General features: G+C 36.1%; 1 protein-coding gene and 1 long non-coding RNA gene across 2 annotated transcripts; one reads left to right on the top strand and one right to left on the bottom strand.

Moving 5' to 3' along the window:
• Positions 1-3,249: 3,249 nt before the first annotated feature.
• LOC110779440 (uncharacterized) lies at positions 3,250-6,877 on the top strand. Its single transcript, XR_002531120.2, has 3 exons — positions 3,250-3,767; positions 4,226-4,322; positions 6,675-6,877. It is a non-coding gene; the product is annotated as an uncharacterized lncRNA (long non-coding RNA).
• Positions 6,878-8,915: 2,038 nt separating this feature from the next.
• On the bottom strand, positions 8,916-9,537 carry LOC130461704 (meiosis-specific protein ASY3-like). Its single transcript, XM_056829878.1, has 4 exons — positions 9,524-9,537; positions 9,379-9,476; positions 9,194-9,269; positions 8,916-9,069 (listed from the first exon to the last, which is right to left on the bottom strand). Exons 1-4 carry the CDS (start codon positions 9,535-9,537, stop codon positions 8,916-8,918), a joined length of 342 nt encoding a protein of 113 aa, XP_056685856.1.
• Between the last annotated feature and the right edge of the window lie 2,480 nt (positions 9,538-12,017).

Below are 12,017 nucleotides of genomic sequence, written 5' to 3'. Positions count from 1 at the left end.
ACTTGCATCGGAATCGTATATCGTATTGCAAATATTCGTAAGTTGGGCGAAACGAATAAATCTTATCATACAAAGGTAATTCGACGTATACGATATGATAAATAATAACCGTAAGGTATTAGTCGCGAATACGAAGGGCATCGGAGCTGCCGGCCCGTCGAGCCAAGCACGCAAGCGTGCAAGGCCCAACGAGCCAGCGAGCATGCGAGTAAGGCGCAAGCCAACCCGCGTGTGGCACGAGCACGCAACAGCAGCGCAGCAACATAGCAGCGACGAGCGAGCAAGGCCCATGGCCCGGCTGCGCGCGCTATGGGCTTCGGCCTGCAACGTGTGGCTGGGCGTTGGGCTGTGGGCATGTGTCCGTGTGTTTGGTGTGGCCGGTCAAGGGCTCTTGGTCTTGGCCGGTTACATCATTTAATACAATTAGGTTATTGTATTTACACACAACTCATTACACATAGTTTTTCAACCCTAAACATAATTCAGAATATTACGTTCTTCAGTTTTCTCTCTGTGAAAACTATTCTTCCCAAATAGCTAAAAACTCTTGATTGATTGTCTAAGCTACGGTTATGAAGACGGATATGATCGCGTCGGTGAACCAAGTAGAGGAACGACAAGTGGAGTTCTAAGTTCGTGTTCGTTGACAGATTACTTTGGAAAATACGCTTCGAATGTAACTTTGCTTAATCTGTGCTTTGTGCATGTTTCCTGGCTTTGGGGATTTTTTCCGCACATGTTATTATGTTTAACTGTATTCCCCTACAACATGCTCCAAAGGCAATATGTTACTTCAACTGAAGTAAAAAGGATAAAATTTAAATTAAACGAAACATGATAAAGAAAAGTGAAAGACCTAGTCCGTTTGGCAGTATATGTTCATATGTTACGATTCTCGGTCATGCATGTACCCATGCGGCATCCGCCCATTGAGCCAAGGCTCTCATGTTTTCGGGCCAAGGCCCCATGTTTTATGGACATCGGTCCATCGTGGAAGAAGTTCCACTATGTCATACTTGCCACGGTTAGCATGTGCACCCAAAAACTATGAATGAATTAAATAAAGGAACTTATAAAATGATTACATTATTCTATTCTCCCTGTGTTATTAAATAAAATGAATCGAAATTAATTTACGTTGCTAGAATAGTTCGTTACTGAGTCTTCGGCTCACCGTTTTTGTTTTCTGTTTTAGGTACTGCTGGGAACGATGGAAACGAGTAGTGGCGAGGATTTTACTTTAATATTATTTACCTAGTTTATGCTTAATGCTTTAATAGTTTAATTAAAGACTTTTAGTAAGTTATGTACTTTTATTTTGGGAATATAAAGGATTACTATATTAACTTTTGGGATTTAATAGCTTATGATTGATGGTTGCCTTGTAATTCCCAAGAGGGAGTTACGACAGGTAATGTCCCGACCAAATTAGGTTATTTCCACTGCTAATTATGCTTTAATAATTGAATTAGAGGTTACACATGTGTGTAATAGCTCGTATTTTAAGCAACTTTTAATCACGCGCTAATTATTTTTATCGCCTAAAACCGCCCTTAAGATTTTCTTCTGAAACTAACTTCATATTTAGTTTTGGAATTATATTAAGTTGGTGAGTGAATTTAAAATAATATTAATTACTCTTATGCTACTCTTACAAAAATTAATTCTCAAATTTTACGTCTTCAATTAAATTCTTTTTCATATATATATATATATATATATATATATATATATATATGGAAAGGCTCACGTGAGAAGTGCAAGTTACGTGAGAAGTGCAACAATCAGCCCGCGGCCCACGGATGGGCGTGAGAAGTGCAAACTATATATAGGAAGGCTCACGTGAGAAGTGCAAGTTACGTGAGAAGCGTGAGAAGTATTATGGAACGTCAGATTTATCTGATCTAACGATATTCGTCATCCTGCCTCATTAATGGCAAAAAGGTAAATACATACAGCTTTCACAAAATAAGGGGACAATCAGGATCGCGCGTGGTATTCAACCTCCCGCTTTCTCTTTCCTCTCAGATATACCCACCATTGTCATTCTCTTCACATCATCGCATGGAGTCATGCTGAAGCTCGGTTGCCGATCAATGTCGGAAAACTTACGGTCAAGATTCGATCGGAAAATAGAAAGAGTGGTGTAGTTTATTACTAGTGGTTCGATGGGGATCTATTATCTAGGGTCATTCATTTGCCGGAAAACCTTCGATTATGGTCCAATGGAGTTTTGCAATTCATAAATTTTTTAAGTAGTGGGGTTATAGATTTGATCTGCTTTCATTTTCAATTCCTAATTGAGTAGGTGTTTGAAGGTACGAGTATTTGGCCATCTGCAATTAAAAATTTGATGTTGATTATTGTGAGATATAATTGATGTACCTATAAGGGTTAGTTGATGTATTTGCAGTAGTTACCTAATGTATCTACATTCAGACTGTCTTGTTGTTCCAAATTTATATTGTTTGAGTTCAAGCTCCATTTTATCTCTCCTCAAGCATTCATCCATGGCCAAGTTCTTGTTCTTAATGTCGTTGTCGCTCGTGTTGTTGCCTCCTCTTTCCTTGGTGGTGTCGTGTCTGCTTCGCCGTCGGCTGTTGCTCGTTTAATTTGTTTTTTCTGACCATGAAGAGATTACTTATGGTAAGAATTTTAGTTTGATATTGATTTTTTTGTTTATCTTGATGTATCTAAAAATGGTTATTACTCAATGTACCTCCAACTATTATTTAGTGTATCTTTAATGGTTACCTAATGTATCTTCAATGCTTACTCAATGTATATAAGATTTCTGATTTCATCTTGAAGGGTGGCTCCATTAAGAGATGTGTAGTTTGGAAAGAATAAATTCAAACAAGTACTATAAATAATAAAATATATATATATATTGATATGTTGATATCACTTCTCACGTTTCTCACCGTAATGCCCCTTCTCACCGGATCCCAACCCTATATATATATATATATATATATATATATATATATATATATATATATATATATATATATTAGGTTTGAATATCATTACTCTAATTTATTTTAATTTTGTTTCCTCTTGATAATTATTCTAATTTCTAATTTTGATCATTAATCTAATTTCTACTAAGTTATTTTAATGAGATATTTTGTTTATAGCAAAACATTATTCTTGCAATTCATTACCCCTAGCTCCCACTTGCCTCGTGTCAACCCCAAGAAGAAGCCAACAAGCACAACTAGTACAACATTCAACCTTACCTAATGAGTCAATTAATAAAGAAACTAAACAATTTTCATTTACTTCGTGCCAAAAACAAAACAACTCAGGAACCTTCCCCTCCCTCCACGCCTCTCGATTTTCTCTCTCCTCTTTGCCCCGCTGCACTGCCACGCCGCCGACGCTGCTCCTGCCACCTTCTCTCTTGTCGGCGTTGCTTCTATTGTGGTCGTAGTAGTTCGTGATGTTCGTTGTGGGTTGTTGTTGTGATTGGTTGTGCGGATCTTCTCCCTCCTCTCCCCTTCCTTTCGTCTCTGTGTGATTCTGCCGCCGCCGATGGTGGCCTTCAATTGCCGTCCTCGGTGTTCGGCCATTCAATTTGGTAATGTCTCTAATCTTGTTTGAATTTGATTTAATTCACAAACCCTAACTTCCTCTTTCCTTGATTGTGTCTCTCTTCCGATCTCCCCTGCCTTGTCTCTCCTCCGTGCTCGTCGAAGCTCCACGACAGCTGCTGGAGCTGCGGTTGTTTTCGTTGATGTTGATGGAGTTGTTAATCTCGTGAGGTTGATCTCTCCTATTCCACCTTACTCTTTCATTTTAATTTAAGGATATACTTCAATTCCTTTTTGATTTATTCTAGTTTAGCCCAATCAGATTGAAATAGTTATTGGAAATCAATTTGTCATTGGCTAATTGTTTTGGTTAATTTAAGTGGACAATTCAAGTTATTATTTTGTTGAGAGGATTTTTCTAAATGATGGTGTAATTGAGATTTCTATTATTATTTTGATTTAATCGCATTTACAAGTTTATGAACGAATATTGTCAAGCTATATGATTTTCCAAATCACCATTCTTGTTTAAAAGTTCAAATCGGTTTTCTTGAAATAGAATACGTGATACACTAGTTTTTAAGACAAGGCTTTGGAAATCAATTACGATTTATAAAAGAATTATATGGAGCTCTAGCTCAAGTTAAGTGAACGTTTATTGATTCATGTACTTTTATGTTTGAGGTAAGTGAGTGGAGAACGATTAAGGTGAATCAAAGTACGGGGTTATGCGGAGAGCCGTGACTAAGTGTGTAGCCTTGAAGTTTATATATGTGGTGATTCGAGGTACACATTGTCCAACCAACTTCAATGTTTGAAATTATATTTTGTGTTCAAGTATTATGAATATATGTAAATATATGTATGTATGGATTCTGAATGGTGTTTGCAAATTAAATTGTGCTTTGGAAATTAATTTGTGTTTTGCAAATTGAATTGAGTTTTGCAAATTGAATTGTGTATTCCGAATTGATTTATGCTTTGTAAATTGGATTGAATGCTTTAAGAATCTTTATTCTTTTGAATGATTATTTGTGCTGATTGGGAAAGAATTCAAGTGAGGGATGATTTTGTTTGAAAGGTTGTGTGATTTGATAATTGAGTTGATCAAGGGTTGTTGAGGATTGAAATTGGGATTAAACTAGTGTCATGGTGAATTGTGAGATATGTGAATGATTCAAAAGGGTCTTAAATAAGAGTTAATTATAAATTGAGGGCGTTATTGATTGCAAAAAGGTCAAGTGTGTAATGGGAGTAATCTAACTCGAGTCCCTAAGGTATTGAGGGTTGAATGATAAACTTTATACTAAAATTTAGAATAATCTAAGGCGTGATTGATAATGATCTTGAAAGAACTGATTTTCAAGGAAGAAATATATTTATAATTTTATTAAATTATATTCTCTTTGAATTTCTTGAAATCAAACGTTTTATTTTCTTTTCTTAAAATTGTGAATTATGAGTTTAAACTAAATTTGAATAACTATAAAGATCTTAAATTAACATAGCTATAATTAAGATGTAATCTGTTGTGAGCGTGTTTTCTTAAAGGAAGTGATTTTTACAAACAAGGATAGTGCTTTCAAATAAGTTTCACAAAACGAATTTTTGATCCGCTTTCTAAAAACGATTTTGTTATAAAGAACATTGAAATTATTTGAATTTCCAACTAAACTAAGATGTTTATGAAAATCGTATATATATATAAAAAAAAAACTAATAGTTATTTCCTTATTCGATAAGATTGTTTTAATATAAAAGATTCTATTAAATGTTTTATAAAACACATTTCAGGCACACTAAGCCACTCAAGAATGAATTTGGGCTTGAGGAAAGTATAAGTTATTAATAATGATAGGATCTTAAATGAATGTATCTCACTAACAGTCAATTGTCAGTCAATGGTTTAAGAGTATGTCCAAGGATGAGGAGTGATTCTAAGGTAAGGAGAATAGTTGAGAAGAGTGTCCATATCTTAAGTAGATTGTGGCGGTTTGATTAAGTATAAGAGAAAGTGTCAGCAAGTCTTGAGTTTGATATTTAATTGGGTTGAGGATTTATTCTGAGAAATAAAGTGAGTTGAGATATGATGAGAATGAAGCTAATACATGAGTATGGGAGTGCGAATGATATTTTGAGAATGAAATTGCATAAATGGGTAATAAAATGCTTAAGTAGGGCAAAGTGGCCGTGTATGTGTTGCATATTGCTCACATGCGTCGGTGATGAAAAACATTTAAAGCGAGTGCTACAATTATAGACCCGTAGTTCGGCGGGATAGACCCGTTAAAGCGGCTTGGCCGTAAAGCGAGTGCTACAAAAGTAGACTCGTAGAGGCGGGATAAACCCGTAATTAGGGACATGTCCTAGTTAAGTCTTGCAAGCGTATGTTTATCAGGAGGGTGACGACCCCCACCAAATAGAGACAGTTGGTCATATTGACCCCTCTCCATTTGTGTTCACTTTCCCCAACAGTAAGCTAGTATTTTGTGATTGAGTAAGCCATTATGTTAAGATTAAGTTGTATGTTTTCGCAGTTATACATTTCTTATGAATATCTATATTTATATTTGTATTGTGTTATGAGAACTTCTGAAGAGAACTATATGAATTTGGCAATGTTGTACCAATGAGTTTCCCATTGAGTTATGAACATATGTTATGTTGAGTTTCGCCATGCGACACAAAAGATGGTTGGGGAAATTTACTTTTAGGGAAATACTTGGTCTATGGTTATAGATAATTGACGAGCAAGGTTATGGTTGAAAAAGGTTAAGAGTATGGTAAAACTCGATGAATCTTGAGTTGTGAGTCTAATTATGTGACGTGATTGCGAATTTAGAAACTATCTGTTGTGGTAATTAAGGTATGAAGTTATTGCGAACATTACTATTGTATTGCTTTCCAAATTTTTGTTTGAAGGGTAAAGATTTCGTGAAATGGATTTCAATGAAGTTATAACGTTTTATCAAGTTATATTTTCTAATTGAGTTTGATAAGCGAAGTTGCTTTTCAAAACAAACATAAAAACTAAAACTAAAACTATTTTGAGCCACCTATCAAATGCATTTTAGGTTGGATATGTGTACTCAGATTTCCGCTGATTTTTGTTCAATGAACCTGTCCTGGTGGGGGCAGAGTTAAAATCTTTTGCAGGTAGCGAGAATCGAGTTTCAGTTTAGGATCAAGGTGCGTAGAGTCCTCCGGATGTCTTATATGTTTCAAGGCGGGTTTATGGATTCTCTAAGTTTATTTAAGTCTTTTCCAATTTGTTAATGGATTGTATTATTCCTTTCTAGAGCTTTTTGGTTTATTATTTATGGATTATATATCCTTGTTGAGTTTGGTGACACCCTGGTGATGTTTTGGGAAATGTTATATGTTGGAATGTTGTAATTGAAGCAGGTGAAAGAAAATCTGACGTAATATCCTAAGCAATGTTTTAGGTTGTCCATATTTAGGGGAAGTGCTGCCGAAATTTTTAATAACTAATTAAGTTTAAGGGTCTTGATTAGTGTCATTGAGATAGGCTAAACCCGTGATTAAATCTTTGAAGTTGTTTGAAGAGTTGAAGTTTGTTTAGCAGGTTTTAAAGTTGAAATTACGTTCAGTTTGTTTAAATTAAGTCTAAGTGTGTTTAGAAAGCAGCTCGTTAAGGGCAGGCTGTTACATGTGTCCACAAATGGGTAATTAAAAATAAAGCATAAACAGTCAAAAGTGCACAGAAGGCACAATAATTCATACATGCGCACGTAACGCAGAAAACCCAAATAAAAAGTGCCTAAAGGCACCAATGTCAAATACAAGAGCCCATGGCGCTATAAAAACCAGCATACAAAGAAAATTCTAAGGACAAGGAGCGGTGGAACTACCATCCTGGACGTCCTGCCCGGCCGGGGAGTTCACCTCTTCTTCCTCCACGTCCTCCACGTCCTCCACGTCCTCCTCTTCCCCTTCGTTAACAAACTCAGGAGGATCAAGCCCAAGTCGCTATGCAGCCAGGACGTCCATCTGGTACGAAATCCGACGCCTGAACTAGAAAAAGTCTTTTTCATCCATCTCTTGATCCCACGCTCACCGAGGACCCTCCAGAACAACTTCCTTCCCGAACATGAAGGAACAAGCGGCACTAGTAGAAAAAACCCTTATTGCAGCGGGCTTTTAGACCCCTGTTGCAGCGTACATCGTATGCTGCAACTGGGGGCCTGCAACAAGTCTGAACTTGTTGCAGCGTACAATGTTCGCTGCAAAAAGTGATTTGTTGCAGCGGGCTTTTAGATGTACGCTGCAACAAGTGCCAAAAAATTAGCAAAATTTTGGACTTGTTGCAGCGTACATATATATGTACGCTGCAAAAGACTCAACTTTTTGCAGCGTACATTTATTTGTACGCTGCAACAAGTCTGAATTACTCAATTTTTTGCAGCGTACATTTATTTGTACGCTGCAACAAGTCTGAATTTTTGCGAAATTTTTTTCCCTTGTTGCAGCGTACAACATATATGTACGCTGCAAAAAAGCACTTTTGGCGGGAAAATTCTAATTTTGTTTAGGGATACCTAGAGTGCCTTGCACCAAATATAGAAACCTGTCAAAACAATAATAGAATAACGCAACCTGTATAACAAATATAAAAACAACAACTGGAGTTTTGTATACTATATATCCCAAAACCAAAGTGCACATATTACATTTAAATATATGTTCCAATTTCAACATAAACATACATTTTAATATAAAATTTATTCTATAACAACTAAACCAACTCGATCAAGCGCGCTAAAGCCAATAATAAATACTTGTTGGTAAAAAACTTAGCCCATTGCTCACGAACCACATCAAATTCCTCGCATAAGGCGCAATCCTCGGAGTGTAGACCTTTACAAAAACAGAAATTTAAATTAAACATTAGATTAAATACAAATTAAATATCACATTTTAACATTCAAGAAACTAATGACAATGTAACTATCTAATGAACTTCCCTAGACATGTCTTACAACAATACACTTAGTTGATAGTTAGAGATTGCTAAGCTCCAGTTACATCCACTTCACAACATTTTGCATGATTACAAAACAGAAGTGCTATGTTCATTTACATTTGCGAAGTTAATCAGCTAGGAAAAGGCTAAGCATAGAAAAACAGCACCACAGAATTAATTTGCAGTTCATCAAACTTGGTCTCAATTAGATAGCGACTCTGAAGTATGAACCAATTGAAATCTTATAACCATTACCTTCAAGCCTTGTCTCCAGATGTTTCCTTTTAGATGTCTTGAGGCTTGTTAGTTTCACTCTAAAACATAAACAGAAATCAAACTAAGGAAACGAAGCTAATGATGAATCGATAGTCCACAGATTGTTAGATTAAGTGTACTCACAAATCTGTCTGAATCCGAGACTCAACATTCTGCAGCTGTGCATGAATTTCTTCGGCAGCAGACACCAGTATTTCTGAGCATTTTTTGTTTGTCACTGACATCATTTTGGTTTTAACCTTTTCTAACTCCAAGCCTAACAACGAAACCACTCTGAAATACCACCAAGAAAAACTAGAATTAAAAAGATAGATATAAATCAGGGTAGAAAAAAGTTCTTTTCAATTTTTTGTTTTTGTTTTTCCAAGACTCCAAGTTTGAGAATGAGAAGAATAACCTGGCCAATCCGTCGGTTCCGTCCTCTGGAATTTCATCCAAGCATTCCGTTAACACATCACCAGAATTGCCCCTTTCTGATAACTCAGAAGAAATTAACATATATAACCAAGTACAAAAGATCAATCCCACTTGAAGCAAAAGACCCTAGCATATAGAAGCACAATGAAAATTACTGAGGTGTACCTTCTGGAGTATACAAAGTAGGACTGATATCAGTAGAGTCAACATCATGACTGCTATGTCGTTTACGTCGGAAGACCACAGGTTTCCGAACAGGCCTACTTCCGTTCTTTGGAGATGAGTGAACAGTTACTTCTGGATACGTTGCCCAAAAAAGTCCATATTTCATGAATAATAAACATAAAACGAAAATTTAAGGCATGCCAAATGTGACCTAAGAAAAAGTCTCGAACTCATACTCCCATTTAAACGCTCACAACTATTAAACTTGATGACGCCTTGAGGAAATCGGGTTCTCCACAAAACCCTTTACAGATGAAGGGCCATGGTATAGACAGATTATTTAGCATTTCCAGACACTAGGCAATCATTCCATTTAGGATTGATGTCAGTCTCATTAGTAACAGATACAAGAAGAATTGCCAGACATAGAGCCTCACAAAAAAGGGGTGGAAAGATTCTCTCAACAATACAAGAGGCCTTCACTCCACTCTGTACATTGTGCTTTACCGTCAAATACTGTGCATCAGATGCTTCCTTCTGTGAATGCCTGATTGAAACACCAGCCTCTTTCATGAATCCACAACGAGATTTGGCAACGGACTCAACGACCACCCCAATGGACATCTTCTGAGATTGGCTACATGGTTGATGATTGAATCCAGAACTCGGACAACAACTCATCTTCTTTTGAACAAATTGCTGATTCGAGACCCTAAACCTGAAATTGGAAAAACAGTTAAGCGAAGAAAAAATTACAACAGCGTCTTTAAAGTACAACCATTAGCTAATCAGGCTCGTCCCTGAGCCAGGCACCCTCCCTTGCCCAGGGAGAAAGGATAATATGATTTTCTAGTACAATTATGAAGTGGGTAAAGACTAATTGAACATTGAACAACACTAAACAAATACAACAAAAAACCAACATAATGTATTTAACAATTTGATACATCATATCAGGCAAAATCTATCATCCCCACATGAGACCAAACACGTAATGGATCTTTAAATTCAAATAAAATCAATAGAAAGTTCCAAAAAACGACACAAAACAGATAAGTGAATAAAGTACACGAGGAAAAAGAAGCTTAGTATATTCCTCTACAAGTCCCCAAATACAATTTCATGAAGAATTACCGAATTAGAGTATGAATAATGCAAACTACAATTCAAAAGAGTCCTATTAAAATCGAAATCAGTTTGTCATCCATGGCTCTTAAAATCTGATCACCAATACACCGGTTGAAACTAATTAGCAAGTATACTTTAATACTAAAATCAGAAAATATAAATCAAAACATGTAGAAACCAACACTAATAACCTACTTATACTTCAATGACGTAGTTGTCTAAATCTGAAAATAAGATCAACTAATGACTACAAATCTAACTTCTAAACTATAAATCTGATTAATTGCTTATCATAATTATACAAGTAAAAATCAGAAACCTAGTTTATACTTAGGGTTTGATGTTAAACTAATCTAACATCATAATCAATCAAGGAAACAGAATGATAAATCTCCGCTACCACCACCGGAAAACAGACGACGGCGGAAGTAGCGGCAGAGCAACAGCAGCATAACAATTTAGCCTCCTCAAATACATCATAATGTATTTAACAATTTGATACATCATATCAGGCAAAATCTATCATCCCCACATGAGACCAAACACGTAATGGATCTTTAAATTCAAATAAAATCAATAGAAAGTTCCAAAAAACGACACAAAACAGATAAGTGAATAAAGTACACGAGGAAAAAGAAGCTTAGTATATTCCTCTACAAGTCCCCAAATACAATTTCATGAAGAATTACCGAATTAGAGTATGAATAATGCAAACTACAATTCAAAAGAGTCCTATTAAAATCGAAATCAGTTTGTCATCCATGGCTCTTAAAATCTGATCACTAATACACCGGTTGAAACTAATTAGCAAGTATACTTTAATACTAAAATCAGAAAATATAAATCAAAACATGTAGAAACCAACACTAATAACCTACTTATACTTCAATGACGTAGTTGTCTAAATCTGAAAATAAGATCAACTAATGACTACAAATCTAACTTCTAAACTATAAATCTGATTAATTGCTTATCATAATTATACAAGTAAAAATCAGAAACCTAGTTTATACTTAGGGTTTGATGTTAAACTAATCTAACATCATAATCAATCAAGGAAACAGAATGATAAATCTCCGCTACCACCACCGGAAAACAGACGACGGCGGAAGTAGCGGCAGAGCAACAGCAGCATAACAATTTAGCCTCCTCAACACCAAGCGGCGGAAGTAGGTGCATAAAAACAAATACAAAAAGTTAGAAAACTATACCTCCTCAATTTCGAAGGCGGCTGAGTTCGAAGGCTGAGGTCGAAGGCCAGATGCTTGGAGAGAAAGAGTCGAGCAAATTTTCACAAAAACCAAGACGAATTGTCACCCAATTTCAACAATTACTTGCAAAAAACCCAAAAAAACCACGAATTAGAGAAAACTTAGAACAAAAAAGGGGGGATTCAGAAAAAAGCGTCGAAATGGGAGTTACCTGGGGAAGAAACCGCGGCGAGAAAACGGGGGAGAATTCACGAAAAGGACCTCAGAATTGGGGGAATATGGCGGAGAAAGAAGGGATTT

Source organism: Spinacia oleracea, chromosome 5 (assembly GCF_020520425.1).
Source record: "Spinacia oleracea cultivar Varoflay chromosome 5, BTI_SOV_V1, whole genome shotgun sequence".
Taxonomy (NCBI): Eukaryota; Viridiplantae; Streptophyta; class Magnoliopsida; order Caryophyllales; family Amaranthaceae; genus Spinacia; species Spinacia oleracea.
Note: the sequence above shows the minus strand (reverse complement) of the source record. Positions and strands in the feature narration are given on the sequence as shown.